This window comes from Eleutherodactylus coqui, chromosome 6 (assembly GCF_035609145.1).
Source record: "Eleutherodactylus coqui strain aEleCoq1 chromosome 6, aEleCoq1.hap1, whole genome shotgun sequence".
NCBI classification, from domain to species: domain Eukaryota; kingdom Metazoa; phylum Chordata; class Amphibia; order Anura; family Eleutherodactylidae; genus Eleutherodactylus; species Eleutherodactylus coqui.
This window is the reverse complement of record NC_089842.1, coordinates 166438281-166462848: the sequence shown is the minus strand read 5'-3', so window position 1 is coordinate 166462848 and position 24568 is coordinate 166438281. Positions and strand designations below refer to the sequence as shown.

General features: G+C 41.8%; 1 protein-coding gene across 5 annotated transcripts in view; it reads right to left on the bottom strand.

Moving 5' to 3' along the window:
* The window catches only part of CEP170B (centrosomal protein 170B), a 79632-nt gene that overhangs the window by 28067 nt on the left and 26997 nt on the right, over nt 1-24568 (bottom strand). For 4 of the 5 annotated variants that reach the window (XM_066608158.1, XM_066608160.1, XM_066608161.1 and 1 more), the window contains exons 3-11: nt 19733-19822; nt 16261-16339; nt 15054-15112; nt 13037-13175; nt 10250-10360; nt 3708-4181; nt 2306-3078; nt 325-504; nt 102-237 (exon numbers count right to left, since the gene is read on the bottom strand). In XM_066608158.1, the coding sequence (XP_066464255.1) occupies nt 102-237; nt 325-504; nt 2306-3078; nt 3708-4181; nt 10250-10360; nt 13037-13175; nt 15054-15112; nt 16261-16339; nt 19733-19822 (2041 nt within the window). The remainder of the gene's footprint in view (nt 1-101; nt 238-324; nt 505-2305; nt 3079-3707; nt 4182-10249; nt 10361-13036; nt 13176-15053; nt 15113-16260; nt 16340-19732; nt 19823-24568) is intronic. The other variant, XM_066608159.1, reaches the window with a different exon arrangement.

The window sequence follows — 24568 nt, the reverse complement described above, 5'->3', positions numbered from 1 at the left end:
TCTAATTATTAATTACCAAAAAATATTAATTACCAAAAAATAGTATGTATAAGTATTAGTTTGGACATCAGTCTTTTACTATGAAGTTTTAAGTTAGTTACCATCATTTGCCAGTAATCCAATTTTTTGCCCATCTAATGGCGAAGTTGGCGAGGCATCTGGATAGCTGTCAGCAAGACTTGCCCACCTAGAAACCCATTTCGGTCCACTGCTACTGGAGCCAGATGACTTTCCAGTCTGCAAACATTTACAATTCCAGTTTTAATGTCAACAAGTTTCATACACAAGCCGAAGTACTAGTTAAGGGTGGCTTACTGTAGTTACCTGGACGTCAGCCTGAGGTTCATTATTCAATTTGACAGAGTGACTTGTTGACAGATTTGCAGGCTTTTGATTCACACTGTTCTCGTTTAGGGAGGTTTCTTCATTTTCTAGTTTAATGACTGGTCTGTAAATTGCAGAAGAAATTTTGGAGTACTCCTCAGGTTCAAAGACTCCAAATACCTGCAAGTGACAAAAGGATAATTATTCACCATTATGTTTATTATCCTTGATTTATTCTTAACCACACGGTTATACGGAGTTCAGTACCTAAATATACATGTATATGTAGGACAAAAATGTCCTCTCATAGTTAAAAATCTATTTCCATGATTTACAAGTTTGCCGTATATAAATTTCTCATTCTAGAGAAACCTATCATCTGAAGTTACAAGAGCTAAAAACAACTATAATGACCAGTAACTTGGATGATCACATTTTAAAACATCTGGTTATTATTGAGGGTTCTGGTCAAATTGCTTCCCGCATTGTATATTTCTTCGCCCAATTAAAGGAGTTGTATGGGATTATGTCTGCGTTCTTCCAAAAATAGTGTCACACTTGTCATTATATTTTGTAAGGTATTGCATTTCAGTTCCATTAAAGTAAATAGCACTTCACTGCAATACCACAACCAACCTGTGCATAGCTAAGGCACTGTTTTTGGAAGAAAGCAGCTATGGGTTGACTGTGCAATGCAGGACAGGATACGTCCTCCAGAAAATGAGCCAAATGTTGTCAAAATATTCTCCTTCCAACTGTATTGTATTCTCATGTACTACAAAGACCAAAACATTTCAGCTTATAGCAAATCTTCCTCAATCTTTGGCTGGATGTTGCATCTACTGCTGCATTACTTGAACCTTTGAATTTTTATGCGATTTGGGTCTGATGCTGTTCTTTCTTCTGTTTTGTTCTAGGTTCTCCAGAGAGATGCTCTTTGTTACCATTCTCTACTTTGGCTATTTGAGGAGGATCCTGACCTGAGGACACCTCTATCAACTCAGAATAATCTAATAGGGGTATGAAAATAGGTTTCCTGAACTGGACATACAGAAGACATAGTTTTTCTGTGGTCTTACTACAACCTTAGCCTTTTACGTTTTGTCCAAGTTCTTCATGATTATGTCTATTGGCCATGCTCAATATATCTATTCAGCCTCATTTTAGTTTCCTTAAATGGGTATTCTGGGATATTTTAATTCTTGCAATATATTACTAACAGGTTATCAATAGATGATTGTGGGATCCGCTGCTCGGATCCCTCTTGATCTGCCGATTCCTGATCAGCAGGGAAAACAGAAAGCGCCAACTATAGCGCAACAATGCGGGTTGGTATTGCATGTGCAGCTCCCAATCCAACTTGCTTTACTGCTCATAGTGACAGTGGCACTAGAAAGCAGAATCGGCAGGGATCTGAGTCGTGGGTCCCCACTAATCATCCACAGCAAAACTTAAAAATGCTCCAGAATACCTATTTAAAGGAAAACTGTCATTACAATTTAAGCACATAAACCAATTCAAACGCCAGGTTGGTGAAAGACTACCAGCGTAAACATACCTTTTCTGCTTCATACCACTGCCATACTATCGAAATTGCATTTTTCCACCATGCACACTGAATGCAGGTGTCCTGCAAACTATCTGATAAGCTTTTCGGGTGATCAGACTACTACTGGTTTTCTCCTCTCATTCCTCTGAGAAGCAACCCCTTGTCTAGCAATTGAGGTCTCCAATAGGTAGACAATGTTTAGGAGGGTTTGGGAGAAACGAGAGGAGAAAGGCAAGACTAGTTTGAGAAAGTGAACCGGTCAATATGACATATAGAAAGTTTTATAACAACATGCAATTGATATTTAAATTACGATGACAGACCTCATAACAGAATATCATAAATTTTCATTTGAAAATATAAGTCTGTACAGATCTTTAACAGTCTTGTCCTGTGTTCTTCTAAGGGAAAAAAGTCAACCTTCACATTTACCTGGTCTATCATTTTCCTAGCTTCTTCGACTTCTTTATCTTGATTCTCTGTTTCAATAGTATATGTCCCAGCATCACTTAGGCTGTCCTCCTCTTCAGTCTTCTTTACCCTCACTGGTCTACATTCAGATGGTGGTGTTGTAGGTCGTGGAGCTAAAGGTCCCATTATGGAGGATTGTACTTGTTGGCTGACTGGTGGTGTGATTACAGTTGATAACGGCAATGTTGTAGGTTTCTCTATTGTGTCTTTTAAGATCTCCGCTTGTTCCCGCAAATACTCAGCAACAAATTCCTGAGCAAACTTTGATTTCTTCCCAATGCTACCAAAACTCTTAACTGGAGGCTTTGCTACAACTGGGCTAGTAGTACTTATTCGCTCCTCAGTCTTTTCTCTCCTAAAAGAATTGGACCTTTGAGGAAAAGCAGCATTTACTGCTGGTTTTGGAACTGGAGGAGCTGCTGTTGTCCCATTGGTAGTCAACTTCTCAGCAGTTAAAACACCTTTCTTTTTGTCATTTTTTACTTTGTTGGCAGGTTCAGCTTCATTTTGTGAAGCATTTGCACTATGTGTGAAGGACTGAGACCTCTTTTTTCGAGGCGCATCATCATCGAAGAATTCTATAACGAATGCTTGCTGACTGTGAAGCAGTTCCTCAGGTTCCCTTTTTATCTGTCGTTGAAGCTTGCCCTGATCTGGCTGTGCTATTTCCTTCTCTGGAACAGGTACTGCTGGATCTTCTGAATCGCTTTGAGTGCCATCTTCATGCCGGTTACCTAATGAATAGAAATCATCATATAATGAATTCTCGAAGACTTAACATTTTATAGTTGAACTTTGCAAATAATATGCTTTATTTGCCACCAAGTGTAATAACATGTTTTCCCATGCTGATTGCTACGGGAAATCTTTAGGGCTGAAAGCCTGCTGGTTGCTGCTTGGAACCCCTCAGTCATACACCAGCGAGAGAGGCAGAGCTAAATGATCAAGCCACATGAGCTCATAAATTTGTCATTATGTTAAATGCAAATATTATCCAATAGTGAGTGATTGGAGGGCATGTGTTCCAGGTACAGAGTGCTGGGGGGTACCAACAAGGAACTCTTCTATCAACAGAGTATTTAGATACAGTGCTAGGAAAGTGAAATTAATCTGTGTCGATGGATGAAGAAAAATCTAGGAAAGACTAACTTTAAATATCAAAATGCATAGAAAAACTAAATACATAACAAAACGAGAACTCTCCCCAAATGACCTTCAACTGTGCACTTTAGGTGTTGGCTGGACACCATTTCATACATAGTAGACAGTTGGTCAATCCTGTTAAAATTAATAGGTTCAGCCAACTTTTATCTAATCTAGGTGGGTACCTTTACAATCATGTCATTCCAATTTACTGGCTTACCTTTAAGAGTTCTATTGTGGATGGGAAGGTCACTTTTTGTACTGTAGACATCTTCCACAGGAGATGGCCTTCTTATTAAACTTGGGTCGTTTTGAACCAGCCAGTCAGCTACTTTATTTTCAACAGATATCATTTCATTTGGAGCAGTGTCCTTTCCTCCCGTCTTTCTTTGCCTCAATGAGAACTTAGTGACATGGTCCTTAATCTTTATTCTACCAGGCCTACAGTCATCAAACTCTATGGTGAAAGAGGCATGGCTCTGCATCACTGGGGGTGTAGCAGTATCTGTGTCTTTAGTAGGGATTTCATGGACTTGGGCCTCTGGAGATTTGGTTGGTTGCTGAAAGTCTTTAGTAGGAATTTCAAAGTAGCTGGGTTCTCTTCGGAATGAGTAGAGTGATTGGTCCGCAGAATCTCTGTACCCCATGTTGCCATTAATTTCTTCTTCATGTTGAGACATTTCTTTTGGCCGATCTAAAACAGAATGGAAAAGGAATGATATGTAATTAAATATTAATTCTATAACTTAATATGCTACAAATCCAAAGCATTTCTGATACCATTTCCTTATATGCCAAGGAATATCATACTGCTAGACCACATGTGTCAAACACAAGGCCCGCGGGCCGAATCCGGCCCGCTGCCTTGTGTTATGTGGCCCGCGGCGTGCCGACGGCCGCTCACCACTGTAGTGATTACCAGCTGGGGTGCCGCAGCTCCCCGCTGGTAATCACACTGACAGCGCTGATCCCTTCTCCCCTGAGTCCCCTGCTCTTCAGTTCCGCAGGAGAGGACTCAGGGAGGAAGCGTGCCGTGCTGCTCACTGATGTCAGTGCACACCCGGACGCATATGAACTTTTTCCACAAGACTTCTGCACTTGTCAGCAATTCCAGCAATCTGATTGGGGAATCAGCCAACCCAGAGAACCAAACAACCAATCAGGTTGCTGGAATTGCTCAATAGTGCAGAAGTCTTGTGGGAAAAGTTCATATGCCACCCGGGCTCAGCAAGATCCGAGGAGGAACGGTGCTGACAGCAAGGAGTAGGTAAGCATATGGCTGGGGAAGGGGGAAGTTAATATTGCTGCTGGGGGGTGAGGGTTAATATTGTTATTGCTGAGAGAAGGTTAATAATGCTGATTGCTGCCGGGGCTGAGGGAGTTAATATTGCTGGTGTGTTGGGGGGGGGAGGGGGTTTAAATTGTTGCTGGCAGGGGGTTAATATTGCTGCGGGGGTCGGGTGGGGTGGTAATATTGCTGGTGGGGGTTAATATTGCTGCTGGGAGGGGGTTAATATTGTTGCTGGCAGGGGGTTAATATTGCTGCGGGGGTCGGGTGGGGTGGTAATATTGCTGGGGGGGGGGTTAATATTGCTGCTGGGAGGGGGTTAATATTGTTGCTGGCAGGGGGTTAATATTGTTGCTGGCAGGGGGTTAATATTGCTGCGGGGGTCGGGTGGGGTGGTAATATTGCTGGGGGGGGGGTTAATATTGCTGCTGGGAGGGGGTTAATATTGTTGCTGGCAGGGGGTTAATATTGCTGCGGGGGTCGGGTGGGGTGGTAATATTGCTGGGGGGGGGGGGTTAATATTGCTGCTGGGAGGGGGTTAATATTGTTGCTGGGAGGGGGTTAATATTGCTGCCGGGTTGGGAAGGGGAGGAGGGGGGTGTTAATATTGCTGCTGGGTGGGTGGGGGTTAATACTGTTGCTGGGAGGGGGTTAATACTGTTGCTGGGAGGGGGTTAATATTGCTGGTGGGGGTTAATGTTGCTGTGTGGGGGGGTTAATATTGTTGCTGGGAGTGGGTAATATTGCTGCTGGGAGGGGGTAATATTACTGTAGGGGTCGCTATTACTACTGGGGCCACTGTGGGGATCGCTATTACTAACTGGTCCACTGTGGGGGTCAATATTTTTACTAGAGCAACTATGAGAGTCACTATTATTACTGCGACCACTATAGGGGTCACTATTTTTACTGAGGCCACTATCAGAGTCACTATTACTACTGCGACCACTATGGGGGTCACTATTAGGGCTCGTTCACACGGGCGTAATTGCATTTCGGTCGCACAAATACGCTACGTATTTGCGCAATCGAAAATCGCTTATGCCTGCGTATTTGGGCACGCAGAAAAGAACGCAGATGGGCCCCTGAGATGGTGCGCAAATATGCATTGAATACATAGGCTTCCTGCGCATTCACCACGTATTTGCGCGGCCCATTCACTTCAATGGCCTATCCGGGTGCGTAGTTTGAAACAAAATAGGTCATGCTGTGTGAGAATATACATCATGTGAATGAAATCATTGACATGAATGGCTTCTGTTCTCTGCATATTATGTACGCAAATACGCTGGTGTGAACGAGCCCTTACTGTACTGTCTTACAATCGGCCCTTTGAAGTTCACCAAAAACCTGATGTGGCCCCCGGTGAAAATGAGTTTGACACCCCTGTGCTAGACTATAGAAGTCGAAATGCATCATAAGTCTAGGATTAGCTTAAAGAAACAGTGCACGTATCTGGTACGGCTCCTATAGTAGAAGAAAAAATCTCCATACATTCAGGGTTTGCTGAAACTCTGAAAGCCTCTATATGAAATTGAAGGCACATGGAAGTAGTGTAAAGGGCTCACACATTTCTACAGTGGCCCTATGACAACTCTGAACAAAAAGGCGTCAAAATATGGCTATGTGCACAAGTCTTCACTAAAATATATACAAGATCTCATGTTATGGGACACCTGACCTACACTTCAAAACTATGAGAAGCATATAAAGAAATGTGTTTGTGCTCCTTCAATTCAAGTTAGTTATCGAGGATCACAGGTGTGGCGACCCACGTTTTTAGTTGGGCTGCCTATATTAGGGTGAGCCCTCCTATATCTTGTTTGGTTTCGATTGTTTCTATGAAGTGTTCCCAGTTCAGAAGCGCTGTCCTATAATCGATTTTTAATTCCACAAAAGGGCGTAACTTGGCGCCCCAGGGACCCAAATACAAAATCTTAAACATGGCCTACTATCAGTACTATAATGTGCCTTATGTGGCAGAGGAGCCTTTGGGCCCCCTTGAACACCCAGATGTAGCACGCAACTGTTAACTTTGCAACCCCCTATGGCTATGCTTCTGGCCAAACAACTTAGACAACCTGGGGGGCAGGGTTTAGCTGCTAGTCAAGCTACACCTGTGCTCTGGGCCTGAGGGGCCTAAAAGAGCTATATACCGAATATGGTTAGGCCAGCACTATAAATGAGGTTCTAATTTGAGGACTGTGTAACATATTTTGCATTGAAGCTCAGAAGCTTTAAGTTACGCCTCTAAAAATAATAATTATTTTTATGTCTGATACTTCACAACTTCCTTTAACGTTAATTTGACATGAAAGTACTGAAGTTGTTAAGGTTATTGTCCAAGATGTTCATTAAAAGGCATTACTATCTCAATTACTTTATGTCCTGTAGTCAATGGGAACAAACAGTAGTAATCCGCCCTATAAAATAAGTAAGTGAATAATTGAGAGTTCATGTTACTTGCAGACTATAAAGCTTTTGTTTATTGGATTCACTTCCTAGTCACCCGTACTAAATGGGAGAAAGATAAACGGAGCTTTACAAAGCAAATTTCACAGAACAAAAGGCAATACTGCCTAGCAACACTGCATGAAAAATAGGAGGCTGTACATTACAATTTACACCAAGCTGATTCAGTACATTAAATGTAAAGCTAGACAGTAGATGGCCATTATGTGAACCAACATTTAGCCACAATTCTCCTATTAACCTGCACAGCTGTCTAAATAGTGAGCAAAATGTATGTGGAGGGAAAAACAGTAGAGATGTAATGCACAAGTTGGGCGACCCCATCCCTTTCCATAACAAACCTCAGTGAACTGCATGGTAGTCCCCATATACATAAGATTGCAAGGGGTATTCCAGAGAAATCTATTGTCTATGGGGAAGTCAAAGGGGTTGTCTCATGAAGACAATTTTCTACTACATGCGGGGAACCTACTCTATGAGTCAGATTGTCCATGTATTACGCAGCCGGCCATTCATTTGTATTGTCAATATGTAATACTACATATGGAAAGATATGGCCAGATTAACCTTCCACTAGTCATAACGCTTGCTCCAGGAGCCTCATCATGGATCAGCTGATCATTGGGCAGCTATTATTAAAAGAAGTAGTCTTTATTCGATAAAAATTAGAAATTGACAACCTTCATCTTTGTTAAAAGGACACCTACTGCATGAAAGACTGTCTACTATATACTGCTGATGCAGACCCTTTGTAGGAAGGAAAATAGGGCATCATGGCAAGTAGTTACTGACATGCGGCTAGTCATATTTCACAAGAGCAAGAAGGACTATCAGGTCAATCACTAAGGTCTCCCTTTGTTACAAGGAGTGGTATAGACTAAAGGACCTGCTTTTTTTTCTCCAAAAACAGCAACACTGTAAACAAAGCACTGTGTCTGCCATTGCAGCTCAGCCCGAATGGAGCTGACCTTCAATACCAAGTAGGGCCCATGGACGAGAGTGGTGTGGTTTCTGGCTAAAAGTAAAACAAAATTTCTTCTTCATCTCATACAATACCTTTTAATAGGGGGTTGTCACAGTGGAAAAAAAATGAAATAAAACAAAGACATCTGACTATGCCTCAAAACAACAAAGAAAACTATACTCGCCTCTCTTCTACCCTAGGGGAACAGTGTACTGGCTACCGAGGCGATTCTGGTTTCTGCTGAAGGTAGGTAGCAGTCAACTGACTTGTGCTAATAAGAGGCTACAACATACCACTTCTAACTGCTGGTATCATTGCACCCAGTATGCGAGCACGGATGCCAGGAGAAAGAGCAGTGATTGGCAGGTAGCAGTCACCTGACTTCCGCTGGCGGCAGAGACAGAGATCGTGTGGAGCCAGTACACTTTCTCCTAAGAATAAAAGAGGCAAGTATAACTTCTTTTGCTATTTTGAGGCATGACCAGATGTTTAAATTTTTTATGTTAAACTTACACAACCCTTTTAGTTCACTTAAGCACATCTGTGGGGTCAGTTAAGGCCCATTTAGACACAATGATTATCGCTCAAAATTCGTTCAAAAGATGTCTTTTGAGTAATAATCGTTGTGTGTGACTGCACTGACATCATGCAGTTTTCGTTAAGCCATTACTCATCGTTGTCTTTCAGCATGCTGAAAAACAACGATGAGCCTTATCAGAAATTCACAGTGGGATACAGCTGATACTATTGTTTCAGCTGTATCCCTCTCCCTGAACACAGGCTGGGTATGAAGAACACAACTGTCCAGCTGCGTTTCTCATATCCCGCTGGGAGCGCTCGGCTGTATAACAGCTGGTTTCACAAGACAAGCGGCCCCGCTTATCTTCTACAGCCCCCACTCGGAGCGCTCAGCTGTATAACAGCAAGGCGCTCTGAGCAGGAAAAGCTGGATGCAGAAGACAAGCGGTCCTGCTTGTCTTCTGCATTCCATGCTCAGAGCGCTGAGCTGTATAACAGCCAGGCGCTCCAAGCAGGGGAACAGCTGGATGCAGAAGAGAAAATGGCCCCGCTTGTCTTCTGCATCCCCTGCTTGGAGCACAAAGTGATTGCTCAACGTTTGAGTAAATCACCTTGCGCTGTAAATGGAAACGATTATCGCTCAAAAGACATCTTTTGAGCAATAATCGTTGTGTCTAAATGGGCTTTTAGTGAGGATCTCCACCATAGATCAATTGGTGCTTATAGTTTAGGCGACATGGAGTCTGGGTAGCCAATTTTCATGGTCACCTGGTCTCCCATATCTATGGTGTCTCCTACCTTACGCAGCCTGCACACACCAGCCTGACTCTTTTCAGAAGGTTTTGCGTGCCCACTCCCATTCATCTCTATGGGCGAGTGCATGTACAGACTTCTGCAAATAGTTGGCTGCTGTGCACACATTGATTTCACAGGGGCGCATCGCAGAAATAGGGGATGGGGCAAGTATGAAAAAGAGTCTCCCCAGACTCCACATGACCTAAATTATAAGCACCATAACTAAGTTTATGGTGCTTACAGTTGATGACAGGTTCCTGTTAAGCAGAGAAAAACTTTCAGCAGAATATGTATTTGCCAAACGTTACTAATTCCCATGCATTTTATTGATGGACTGAGGTAATCTTCTCACATGTAGTAAGAATTGGAAATCCCCTTCAACATGATCGAGCTTGTGAATAAGTTTTCTGCTATAGAACCATAGAGGGTGCGGAGAGAGAGCAGCTACCACTTCGACCCAATGCAAAAAATATAAAGCAAGGTAACAAGACTGTGGTCATTGAGGCAAAAGGAATTATTAAAAACAAGTATGGAAGCAGCTCAGGACATATACTGCCAGTGCTGCAGTGCAGCTGTTGAGCCGTGAGGCAAATAGTGCCTCAGAGAGCTTCCAGATTTCCATAGACTGGGTAGTCTCAATAAGGACTCCACCTATGGATAAGCTGCCTTCCCTATGAATGGATATCAGGTACACTTCATGAAAATGCATTGAGGCATGCTTTACCTGAATAGTGATCTTCGGGCCTCCTACCTTCGTGTTTTTCATGGTTATTAGCATCATCATCTCCCCACCAAGATGGCTGACCATATAGTGGTGTGCGATAGATTGAAGGTTCTAAGGACAGAAAGTTTTCAGGTTATGTTAATGATGGTGGAATAGATGCCTCTGCCAAAATACATTTGCAATCAAAATTACTGTGCAAGATAATGAACTCCTAAAGGATTTTCCAGGTAGCGACATCTGTTAGTTCCGGGCTTCACCAGGGAGTAGAAGTTGCTGCAGAGACCCCTGCATAGTGTCAGGTATTCGTAATTGCAGGCGCAGCTCATATAGAATGGATTTCGACAAGAGCTGCAATTGTAATTACAAAACCGGCCACTACATGGGGGTCAGAGCAGTAGCTTCTGCTCCAACCCCAATGTAGCCCAGCACTGACAGCCAGAGCTGCCTGGAAAACCCCATTAACTTTTTGGACCACCCAAGAATAGTGGTGCACAGAAGGCCATTGCCCGATGAGGAATGGCCCAAGATTCCTCAAAGAACGCTGTCAGAAGCTGGTGTCTGGCATCATGTTTCTAGCCGGTCAAAATAGCAAAAGGGTGTTAAGTACTAAAGATGCTGGTCATGAAGGATTTCAATAATTTTGAGACTGCATTAGTCATTAAAAGTGGCATTTGATTTTGGAGAAACTACTTGTTATATTAGTTGCGATGAGCTATTTAAATTGTTCATGCTTTATTGTATTTGCAAACAGCTAAAAGTTTGTAAACTTGGCAAAAAGAACTAATTTGCAATGAAGGAGGGGTTGATTCATTTTTAATTGCAACTAATAATGCCCCCCAACCATGTTGCTTGGCCATACCTCAAAATTCAACCGTGGTTATAATATCAAGGCAATCCATTATTCTCTGAAAGCCTAGACTGAAGGATATGTAGTGCACATAACAGACCATTTCCAAACGGTGACCACGCCTGGTACCTACACAATAGTGTCATCTTGCAGATATTGCACAATACAATACCCATACTAAAGGGTAATCCAAACACAAGTAACACAGACATCACTTGTTTGTCCTAGGGTTAAAGAAATGCACAGAAGAGGCTTGAGAAATACTGAGGTCATCCTGGGCATAAAGTATCTGGTCAACGACCTTCACCAGATACATGTATCCAAGTTGCTTAAAAATGCAGAGCATTCCATGAAATGCTAAAGTGTAGCCTGTTATATGCAAGTGTGCAGAACGCTGCAATTCCAAAAAAAGATAAAACGGTTATACAGGATTAGCAAAAAAGAAGGCTCCTTTTTTTCCCACATTTCAGCTTATGTTGTGTAGACTTGGACAGTGGTAGCTGTCAACTCATTAGACAGCAAGATATTAATGAGGGTTGTACCAAGATACACTTTTATCACCTATCCATAGGTCCGGGGTCCCCTTTTTCTTGTCAGGGATACTTCTCCCATCAACAGTAATATCAGACTGAATAGAGCGATGGCTTGGAATATATGGCCACCACTCCATTAGTTTTAATGAGGCTGAAGGAAATAGCTGAGCGCTTGTGCTCCAATATCTACGGCAGTCCCATAAAAAAAAAAAAAAAAAAAAAGGGAATGACGCAGCACTGTACATGCGCGGCAATAGCTCCATTCAATCTCCTCCACACTGCGATGGGAGGGAGAGAGCCTGCAGTGAGGAGGAACGAAGAGATGGGACCCCCATTCTCAGGATCGGTGGAATTCTTAGCAGTCAGATCACCACCGATTAAACTTTATAGGTGATAAAAATATTGTTACATGTTGTTACAGCCCCTTTAATGAAATATTGTAAAGCTACAGGCAGACAAGACAGTATCACACCGCTTATATTAGGGAATTGGGACAGTTCAGCTCCTCCTCACTCTCAGGGTTGCTAACCTGAATTTTTCTATTATCTGTACGTAGTTTCCAAAAAAAATAATATATATATATTTTTTTTTTACATTCACACTGGGAAAGGCACAATGAAGGATAAAGATTTTAAGAGACACATGTTTACACATCAGGATCAGAATACCTTCTATAGTTTTGTGTAGAACCTTAAAAGGGTCACTAAGGCCAGAATTCATTTCCACTGGTTTCTCTATGGTCTGCATTAGGGCTTACAGGCACACTTTTCCAACATTATTTGGCAGGACCATCTACTGTTTTCACTAGGGAATTGGTATATAGATCGCTAGGTCTGGACAGAGACATCAATAGACCCCTTACAAGAATAGGCCGTTTGCTTTCCAGTGGCTCATCACAGAGCACCCTCTTATGTCTCCAGGGTAAAGGTAAAGCCCCCTGGTGCAAGCACACAGTCCTGACTGATTCCTAGGGTGATGTTTTCTTGGCAGACTGTTTTTGCGGGGAAGTGGGGGGGGGGGGGCAGGGGTTGCCAGTTATAATTTTACCCACCCAGCAAAAACAAGCTGGGTACTCATTTTACCAACCTCGGAAGGCTGAGTCAACCTTGAGCCGGCTACCTGCACCAAGCGGGGATTGTCCCTGCAACCTTTAGGTCGTGAGCGAGAGCTTAGGACTGTATTTCGGCTGCCTTTAATATCCTGCGACACGCAAGTGTCTCCAACAAGTCACTAAATAGTGAGCCATAGAAATGGTCCCTTATATACTATGCCACTGTTCAGATGCTCAGATTGCACATTTAGCATGTATCCCCCCAGCAGGCAATGAAACCTTATTGGTCAATAAGTGGCATTAATTATATGTGCATTAGGGGTTAGAGGTTAGGTGCTTCAACCACACAGACGTACCACTAGGTACTTTCTTGTCAGACTTTTCTTGCTTCCCTGACACTGAATCCACTTGCGTTGGTTGATCCTTGACTTGCTCCGGCCTTGATGCTACTGATGTCTTCAAATTCATTTGAAGTTGGCTGGTGTATTTTTCGTGCTGGAGATAAAGAGATCATATAAGTGAAGGATTTATTAATTGCCTTTAGCAGAACTGTCTTTGCAACAACAATAAATTCATTTATGGTTTCATCTAGATCTCACAATTACAGGGGTTTGCCTGGACCTAAATACTGATGGGCCTATTTTTACAACAGGAGGTCAACACCCAGAGCCACTATTGATCAGCAGAATGAAGGAGCTGCAACACTCCAGTGAGAACTGCAACCCCTTCTTTGTTTGCACAAGTCCATTGCCTCATCTGTATGGGCGGCTGTGACAGGTACTGTACTTCATTCTCATTCATCAAGTTCCAAAGCTTCTTTATCATGCAGATCAGCTGGGGTTCGGAGGAAAGGGGAGGGAGTGGTGGTGGATTTAGACTGATGAACATTGATTACTTATCGTCAAGATGCCATCAGTCCTGGGATATCTCTTTAAAGGATGATGCCCCATTTACACAAGACGACTGTCGGCTAAACGATCTGCAGAGCCGGTGATCACAAAGCATAGGCTTGAGAAAGGTCCGACATGGATAGAAACGTCGCCGCCGCTGTACTGCTGTGAATTCTATTTATGTATGCTATTGGAACCATAATGGATTAAAGTTCCTTTTTATGCAAAAATCTGCCATTGATGCTGCCTCTTACCTTATGAACTATCTGCAGAGCCGGTGATGTCACCATTAGTTGTTCACACTTTTACAGAATATTTAGACAGGCAGATCACCGCTGAGTATAGCCGATTTCTCGCTCAGCACTTCACATTCTATGTGAAACACTGAGCGGGAAGCATTTATACGCAGCAAGAAGTAAGTGAACCAGTCATGATGCTGGTTGCAAGTGAGTGACAAACAAAAAAACAAAACAAAATAGTAAACGATGGCTTTGCAGTTAGACGTAACAATTATCGCGCATTTTGGTTTTGTGCAACAATCGTTATGGGTAAATGGCCCTTAAGTGCAATTATGTTTATACTGTACTTTTCCCATCTTCATAGGAACATGTCAAAAGTTAGCATTAGCAGGGACCCAAGTGCTGTGGCCACCACTGATCAAGAGCAATTGCACTCACTGGAAAGCCTGACATAACTCGAAGATACAGAAATGTACAAGCTATGAGGCTTAGGGGCACAAAGTATGGTCCCATATTTCTAAGAATCCTCATGAGCCTCCCGATCTGATACCACCTTTTGATATTTTTGTATTGATGTCAGAAGATAGAAAAATATGGAATTGTATAGAGTTAAAAAAGCATGGCTGTCTTCTCCCAGAAACAGCACCACACCTGTCCATGGGTTGTATATGGTATTGTAACTCAGCTCCATTCCCTCAATGGAACTGAAATGCAATACAAAGAGACACAACCTATAGAAATATATGGCATTGCGTTTGAAAGAAATCAGCAATGTTTCTCTGATTTCTACAACCTCCATAAACCCTTTCTATAAAAGTAATAAAGCAAACCCACTGTCATGATTAAAAACTGCAATAAAAAGGCAAAAACTATGGGACAACAGATTCTTACAAGCCAACAGTGAACACAAACCCTAATCTGTTGTCCCATAGTTTTTGCCTTTTTAATCAATTAGACTGGCACACCAGAAGACAAAAAGGGATCTTTGCATAATCTTATAGATAGTGAACATTCAAAAGTGGTTTTCTTGGGATTACAGACAGTCAGTCTATAGCATGTGGTGTGAGCAATACAGAGAACGGGTCTTTCCTAATAACAGTTCTTCACCCAAACAGTATGCGTTGGTGTCCTAACCACCCAGGTGCACAGGTTACATCACTAGTTTTATTATATACAATCAGCTGATATAATTAGTTTTTAGATTTTTGTATTTTCATACTGAAATTAATTATGTAATTACCAACCTTTAATGCCTCCTCCGGGACCTTATGCTGAATTTGTTCCAAGACATACATATTAAAATGTATACATATAGATAAGGAAAAGCCGTCAACACCAGAATTCATTCATTAATGACGTATGGCCAACACCCCAGCTACAAGAAACTGTGTATGAACATATTAAATGCCTGAAGACACTGGAAGGCTGGATCAAGCTCCCTTTCTTTAATCGAGGCAGCGAGTCCACCGGATTGCATTGTCTTAGATACTATAGCTGCTTCTCTATCTCCACCACATGCAGTTGGGCAGCAGATTTTAAGGGGTACTACAATTAATGGAATAGCTGCCATAAAGTGATCTGCATTCTGACTGTTCAGGGATTTTCTTTCTCTTTTGTAGAGTTCATATACAGATTTGTAAATCAATGCCTATGAGATCTAGAAGAACCTGCTGTCAAGCTTTAGTAGTACTACAGGTTAAAGTGCACTGACGCCTTATGCACAAGTTAAAGCCATGTGCACAGAGCCAGTATGGCAACATATAGTCCCCCAACAGTTCTACATTATGGTCCATGTGCCTCTGTATTGTGCCTCCATGTGGCACTGTATTCTCCCATAGAAACCAAATTTTATATGGGGAATACCTCTCTACTATAATCAAAGGACCATTGAGGTAGAGTATGGGCTCATAGATTTCTATGGGTGCCATATTACCAAGTAAACGAGAAAGGTTGGTAAAATAGATCGGCGTGCATTAGCCCTGAGGCATATATATATGAAAAAAAACAAAAAAACTTTGCAAATACAATATAATTTAGATTAAAAATCTCCTACCATTCTGTGTCTACAGCTCCTGTGCAGACCTGTGTCTCTCCATGGTTGCAGACTACAAACAAACCCCATGTAGCCTGATCCAGAAGTTATACTCCCTTCCATCTGTTCCAAATGTCTTGCTTACCTACCGAGTATATGTCATCAAGCAGGTTAAGCTTGTACGGCCCCTTTTAAGTTCATTTTGCCTTTAAGATGTTATCACTAGGCTTACTGCTGATCCTAATACATTCTCTTAGAGGTCCTACAGAAATCATGAAAGCGCTCAGAAATTCTCCTGCGTCACATGGCTGTAGAGTCTCTAATCTGCTTTCCTGTAACCTTAGTGTGTCTTTGCTTTCTGCCAACAGAAAGAACTGAGCCATAAACCCAGCCGTTAGTGCAAGAATTACAAAGGATATCGTAGCCAAAGCGGATAACATCATTGAGTTTAAGGGTTATGTATTTCTGGTCCGGTATCCTTACATCATTCACAAATGTCTGTGGAGAAAAGGAAGAAGTGTCATGATTAATGAATAATTCAAAATAATCCATATACTGTAAACTATCCATATACAACTTCACACTATGCTGTTAATTTAAAGAACCGCATAAGGGAAGTGCAAGTACTCCTTAAAAAATGGCAAGTACCCATGGGAGTATATGTACCACAAGTTGAGAACCTAGTAGTTATGTAATGGAGATACAAAGGACATACAATATATCAAATGGTCTCATTTGCATTAATATGTAACACAAGACGACAGTAACAAGCCATTTTGATCTTAAAGGGGATATACAGATACTAAAAAAAAAAAAAAAAAAAAAAAAAAAAAATCAATTCTATAAAATAAAAACAAAAAAAGCCCGCCATTCAACCATGTAATGATCATCTATGGTGTAGATAATCCGTTGTGGGATTGTGGTACTCAGAACTGCCTCCCTGGGAACATGCAAAATGCAAAACGATCAGACAGACTTGGCTGATCATACCATATACATGCATTGGCCGAACTTTTCCAGTGTGGCCAATCACATCTTCAGCAAACGTAAATCTACCATTGGCCATCGCGAACAATTGTTTACGTTTATTTTATGACGGTTGGGCAAAATCGGGGGGGGGGGGGGGGTCACTCAATGTATGGAGTCAATTTTACATTATTAGTTTTGCTTGAAGTGTTCCCTTAAAAACATTAAGTACAGAGCACTTTAGTACTGCTGATGAGTATCACCAGCTTTCCGCTGTGTGTCATGCAGCTGTTCTAGTAGTTACAGTAGGCATAGTCAGACACCAACAAGCCCACAATAGCTTTTCTATTACAAAATGCAGATTAAAGTTGCTATTTTTATTTACATGATTTCCCGTTTGTATATATGTGTACCAGATCTCCAAGCCAGAATCTAGTTTAAGAATAGGGATCACTCTCTGCTTTATCAAGGGCATTGTGTACATAATTCTATGAATGTGATGGGGTTTCAACTACTGAACAGCAAACTAGCTAATTTTAGCTGTGGTTATCTCGGTTACTCTAGAGTTTACGCACTTGTGGAGTGGTTAAAAATAGGATTATAAGAAAAAAACATGGCCAATTTCTCCCAAAACAGCACCACATTTGTCCAAAGTTTGTGCTTGGTTTTGCAGCTCAGCCCCATTCACTTTAATGAAGTTCAGTTGCTATTAAAAACATTATAAACAGACGACTGATTACAGAAAAGGACCACTTAGTCAATTTACTTTGTCCATATTATATATAAATATGGATATACACATCAGGTAACCAGCTTATCGCATAGACACTCTCTCCACTGGGTGCATGGTTAGGTTAAGGAACACCATCAACGGCACTAGAAGGAAAAACTTTGGAACGCTCGTGGAATCTAGTATGAAAACAGCCCTTTATTTAAATGGCATGAACGGGGTTCTTATTAATAGCATAAATAATAACTATGTTTAAAACATGTAAGCACAATTTGGGAAGGGGTTTTTAATTCATGTCATTTAAATCTGTGGGAGTTTTTGCTCCTATTATCTTAGGATACATAGAGGTTTACTTCAGGTATGTTCGACCACTTAGTGACTAGTCATGTGTCTTTTTTCAGTGGTCACTGAAAGCCCTAGTTTAAGACTTTAGTTTAAGACTGCATGAGAGTCAAGTGTTGAGAAGAGCTTGGTTTGATTATCTACTGACAGCCAGGCTCCTGCTCTAACAGCTGTGAATGGAGAAACCTCTGATCCCAGATGTGTAACCCCTTACATGCCATGGTCAATAACGACAACATAAAAATGGTTGACATAAGGAAGGGGTTCCCTTTGTCCCCCTTTGGCATGCCGTAATGTGGCTGCCAGTGGGTTGCCATGGTAGCCAGAGAACTGATCAAGGCCTCCAGAAAAAAAACAAAAACACAACATTAACAATCCCTAATTTAATGAAAAAAAAAAAAGAATAAACATGCATAATGAAATAGTAAGTAGTGCCAGGTTCGTATAAAGATATTACGCCATTTATATCTCATTATGAATGACATTTAAACATACATTTTCAAAAATCCAAAAAAATTTCAGAATTGCTGTTTATGCTCATCTGTCTCAAAAAAAGCATAAAAACAAACAAGCAATCAAAATGCTGCATGTTCTCCAAAATCATACCATTGTGTAAACTTTAGAATTCTCCTGCCAAGTTTTGTGTTGATTCTAACAACCTAGCGGCATGTACAGAGTGATGTCAGGACGCTCTGTCCAATGCATAAATAATTCCTCCTGCTGTGTTTTGGAACATCTATTTCAGTGTGACATCAGAAATGGGTGTAAAAGGACTGGGAGACCATGCTTAGGCTCAAGTCAGAACTGAATTTTCTGGTTTAGAATTCAGTTTAGCTTTAAAAGGGCGATGTCTCACAAAAGATAGTTATCCCTATCGACAGGATAGGCTATAAGTTATCTCGTGAGCCAGCAGGGGTCCAAGCGCTGGGACCTCCACTGATCACTGGAATAGGGGATCCAGACTGAATAGGCTGTAGTCACATGTGTGCACTACCACTCCATGCATTTCAGTGGGACTGACAGATAACAGAGTACAAGCCATCAGCTAATTTCCGTAGTCTCATTGGTAGTCATGTGTACTCCATTTATTTCACTCCATTTGTGGACTATCAGAAAGTTATCTGCCATTTTGTTGATAGGTGATAATTTAAAGGTCCATTTACACACACATCTTTCAAAAGATTGAAAGATCAGCGATCGTTTTGCATAAAAGTACTAGTAGGCACTAATTGCTATTAGTACTTATCAACTTCATTTGCATGCAAATGAGCTGCTGGGAGCTGTTACAGAAATCAGCAGGATGTCTGAGCTTTGTAATTAGCTGTATTGTTCAGCCACAGGCTCCCCTTGGAGAATTCAGCACCATGGACAGCAGACACTGTGCAGTCCTGCTTATCAGCTGTTCTGCCAGCAGGGCTGAGAACAGCTGTAACAATGTTATCAGCTGTTATCAGATTCCTGCTGGCAGAACACAGTGTGCAGTCCTGCTTATCAACTGTTCCAGCTGAACCAGGGTTTTCAAGCAGAACTGAAAACTATCGCTCAGCAGAAATTTGAAAGATGGGCACACTTAGACACAAAGACGGTAAATCGCCAGCGAATCAGTCTGTCTGAAGCTTTCCATAGTGTTGCTATGGAAGGCGCCGGCCCCCTATCCAAGAGCGAAGAATCATTGCGATTCTCCACTGTCAGCCTATCTGTCAGATAGGCTCACAGTGAAGATCCGCCGCGGGATACTGCAACACCCATGGACAGGCAGCCTTACTCTCATGGGACAACATTTAAATCTATTTTATCTTTAGGTTATAGTATATTCGATGCTCATGACTTTAGCATGTAAATTATGAACTTACTCCATTCAGGCTCCCGAGGTCCTTCACACGATGCTCGTCCTTTTCACTGTCATAGTTTATGACGGCGTGCTGTTTATCCACACTGCGGGACTAAGAACACAAATCTATAGTTCATTGTCTGCTGAGCTCTGACAACATAGAATGAATATATACATTCTGCAAACTTAAGACTTCTAGAACATCACATTTAGTGAATCTCATCCAGGCTGTTTAGTGCTGCAGCCAAGAAATATTTCTATTAAGGAATGAATAGCTTAATCCTATTATTCCAAGAGAATGAGTGCAGATCAAACAAAAAGGTGCTGATCCACATTCTACAGACCCGATCTTGTGTAGAAACTCAAAGGGGGTGAAAGATTTCATTTCTGTAACTGCACATGGGTGGACTTTAAACAGTACATTTTTCTGGTGACCATACATATTAGTTAGAAGTAGGCTGATAGTTGAACAATCATTTTACGAATGGCTCCATCTGTGCAACCAGACGATCACACATATTTTAGTCCATATTGGTCATCACAGTTGTCCCAACTAGATACACATGTTCAACCAATGAAGGTCTGTCTGGAACAGTCTTTCATAAGAATGAAATACCTTTTCATTCTTGTTTCCAAGCATGAACTGTATATCGTCAATTGTCAACTAAAATAATTGATCATCATTAAAATTCCACCCAGAGGAACAATAGTTTTGGTTGAAATTGTCCATTTTCATCAACTAGTCTAATCCGTATGGGCACCTTAAACTGCACCTATGGACGATTATATAACTCCTTAAAGAATATTTCCTTGACATATCTATATAAATACTTAAATCCCTGTAAATTGATGACTAGGTGTTACCATTGCCCTACACAGTCTGACACTATCAACACTCGCTAGAAAACAATATTCCACAATATACCAGAATTGTTATTTTAAGAAGTATACAGAAGTTTCCTAAAACGGATATTCCAACAGTGATAACAAGTCTTCTTTGAAGGGATTTTCTGGTAATACATTGTGATGGCCTATGCCCTAGGACCCTCATCTGTAGAAGAAAGGAAAATCGTCCCCTTTAATATTTATCCAGGCCAAGCGCAATGGCCCTTTTACTCTGCTGATCGAGATCAGTCGGAACTCAACTGCTCACACGTTGAAGTCTTCTATAGGATAAGCCATCAATGCACTTTCCCAGAAAACCCCTCGAATGGGGTACATTTGCTGTCATTCTAACGAACCATCAACATCAATTATACCGTTTTAGAGCATCATCCATCATAGATTTTAGATCACTCAAGGTAGAAGGACGTTTCAAGGACCTACAAATTTACCTTAGTTCAAATCAATAGAAATTCACTCTAAATTTAGTTCTGTTAATGACCTTTCATTAGAGATTGGTTACCAAAGCATGTAGCAACACCGGAATTCCAGACACTGCTTGCATTTAGTGGTTAACCTTTATGAATTCTTGGCTGCACATTCCCGTTTCTACATCTTGCTGATGACATCACTGGTCTTGTCAGGGCAATGATGCAAATTACAACCGACTGCTGTAATGTACTGGAACATATACAAAGGGCAGGGTACAGTGGCTGTGGTGATATCATTAATCCCAGGGATTTCTGCAATAATTGTTATGCCTGCAGGGTGATGGCAGGCTGGTACAACAGCTGAAAGCCTTCAATATTATTTTAACAGGGTTCTATAGTATTATTAAGATGAGCTTACATAAAAGGAGCAGCTTGTTAAAAGGGTACAAAAATTCATCGTTTGCAATATGCAACTTTTTAGCCTTTTTTATGCCTCTTGTCACCTTTATAGATTGTGTCTGGACCCGCCAGGAGACAGATATAGAAATTGGTTAAAATTATAGCAGAAACCTACACCAGCTCATAGCTTGTCTAGTTTTCAGTTTGTGGTGAACGGATGCTTAAGTTGTGCCAAATGTATTAAGAGGCTTCTGCTTCTTAACACATTTGGCACATCTTTCTCCAGCCGGCTTCAGATTAAAATTGACATATGAAGTTCAATCACAAATTTCTTCACTATGCCTTTTAAAAAACCTCTAAGGCCAACCAGAAATGACATTCTGTGTAGACCACTGTGTGGTGTGCTGTTATGGCCTACCAATTCTGTTCAATACAAGATAACAGAAAACATTATGATGCAATTAAAAGTTATCATTGCACACGTAGAACGTGTGATCAATAAGGTATATTATATTTGAGAATCAACTCAAGAAATTGACCCTAGTGGCAAATGATTTTCTCCTACCCCATTTCCCCCAAAATAAGACATACCCCGAATATACCCTATCCTGATTTGGGGGGATTTTTGGGAAGGCTTGAAATATAAGCCCTACTCAGAAAATAAGCCCGAGCTACATTACATTAAAAAAGCAATACTTTTCCTAGCAGGTTCAGTCCATGTCCCTCCTTCTACTCCCCAGAGCTCCGGCAGGCTTCCTGCAGTCCTCGGCCGCCCACAGAAGATCGCTTCCTGGAAACAGGATTCAGAAACCCTACCCCCAGGAAGTGATGGCTGTGATTGGCTGAGCAGCGCTTGAGAACTAATAAGTGCAGAGCTCGATGAACCATGCGATGGGTGTGATTGGCTGAACAGCGCTTCAGAACCAATCACAGCCATTGCATTGGTTCATTGAGTGCTGCATTGGTTGGCTGAGCAGCACTCGAGAACTAATCAGAGCCATCACTTCCTGGAGGTGGGATTTATGAATCCTGTAACCAGGAAGTCATCTTCTGTGAGCATCCGAGGACTGCAGGAAGCCTGCCGGAGCACCGGGGAGCGGCAGGTGGACATCAACCGAGGCTGCTAGGTAAGTATAATAAGAGATCCCCCGAAAATAAGACCCAGTGCCTCTTTTGGGGCAAAAATTGATATAAAAGACAGGGTCTTATTTCTGGGGAAACATGGTAAGTCAACTCTAAGCAGAGCTGCCTTCTGCTGGACCTATAGGGCCCATTTTTGTTTTAGAAGCTGGGCCCACTGGCAGATCGTCTTGTAATCTGTTGGACCAGTCAGACATGGCAAACTCTGGTGGACAAACGGAAATCTGTATCAGATAGGCTAAATGCATTCAATTTAAGCTTAAACTTAAAGGGGTTGTCCCACGAAAGCAAGTGGGGTTCAGCACTTCTGTATGGCCATATTAATGCACTTTGTAATATACATCGAGCATTAATTATGAGCCATACAGAAGTTATTCACTTACCTGCTCCGTTGCTAGCATCCCCGTCGCCATGGTGCCGTCTAATTTCAGCGTCTAATCGCCCGATTAGATGCACTTGCGCAGTCTGGTCTTCTCCCTGGTGAATGGGGCCGCTCGTGCCGGAGAGCTGGTCCTCGTAGCTCCGCCCCGTCACGTGTGCCGATTCCAGCCAATCAGGAGGCTGGAATCGGCAATGGACCGCACAGAGCCCACGGTGCACCAAGGGAGAAGACCCGCGGTGCATCGTGGGTGAAGATCCCGGCGGCCATCTTAGTAAGGTAAGGAAGAAGTCGCCGCAGCGCGGGGATTCGGGTAAGTACTAAACGTTTTTGTTTTTTTTAACACATGCATTGGGTTTGTCTCGCGCCGAACAGGGGGCCTATTGAATAAAAAAAAAAACCCGTTTCGGCGCGGGACAACCCCTTTAATCAGTGTAATTGGTCTGGGTTCCAGCACTATACTTGTGCCTCTAGGACATTTCTGAAAATTCTACTTTTCGCTAAAATGACATTATATAAATGTCAAGAATCAGAACAACAAGCCAATATAATGAGTCATTATGGATCTGAATATAATAAGGCTGTGTTCTCCCACCTGGGCTCTCCAGCTCTTGCAAAACTACAACTCTCAGTCTGTGCCCAGCGAGCATCAGGTTCGAGATCACGACTCTGTGGCAATGGCAGATTCCTTTTTTGGCTAGTGTGTAGAACTAACCTACGAGTTGCAAATCAATTTTACCAGCATGGACACCCAGGATTAACGTAGTTCCTGGTCCCAACCACAAAATCCTCTTTTGGCCTATGGTTTGGACACAATATCAGGTTCCTGCCACACCTGGTGTCAACAGCTCCAACAGAAGGAAACTCCATCTGAACCAGACTTTGGAACAGGTCATTTGCTTAAAAGGTTATTTCAGAAAAACAAACAAACACATTATTCCTTATTGATGATGCGTGTATAAATATGCAAGAGTAGACATGCACTTATTCTGTGTAGCTGGAACTTTTTGCGCACACAAAAAACCCGCAGCCACGTTCCTGTACATTGAAATGAACTAATGAGGCTATTTTTTCTGCACAAGAAAATAGAAATGCTGTGTATTTTTTTGAGCAATGGAATTGTGCATGCAAAATATGTGCTTGTGAATGAACCCATTGAAGTCAATGGGTCCTATTCACTGCGAATTGCGTGTACAAGTACACTCATGTGAATCTGGCCTAGGATTGGATTCACCTGTAATGCAGCCACATATTAATGCTTATATTATGGCTCCAATACCTGAACAGAACTTATCACTACAGTGATCGAACTATGATTTGAAGGAATCCTCGGGGCCTCAGTCTTGACATAATTCTAAAACGCAGCCATATTCCACCATTTAGAACCAGATGCACATGCATAAGTTGTAGGTCACAGGCAATGTGCACAGTGTAGCAGACAGACAGACTAAGGTTGTTGCTATAGGTGGTCACCTTCCCTTTTGACGCAGTGTACATTCTCACCAAGGTTAATAAACTTTCTGATCTTTGACAGACGGGCCAATAAACCTAATATATGGAAATCTGATAATAATCAAACAAACATGAGACACACAAGCCATCTCTTCCAGCTGTCCTTTGAGCAAAC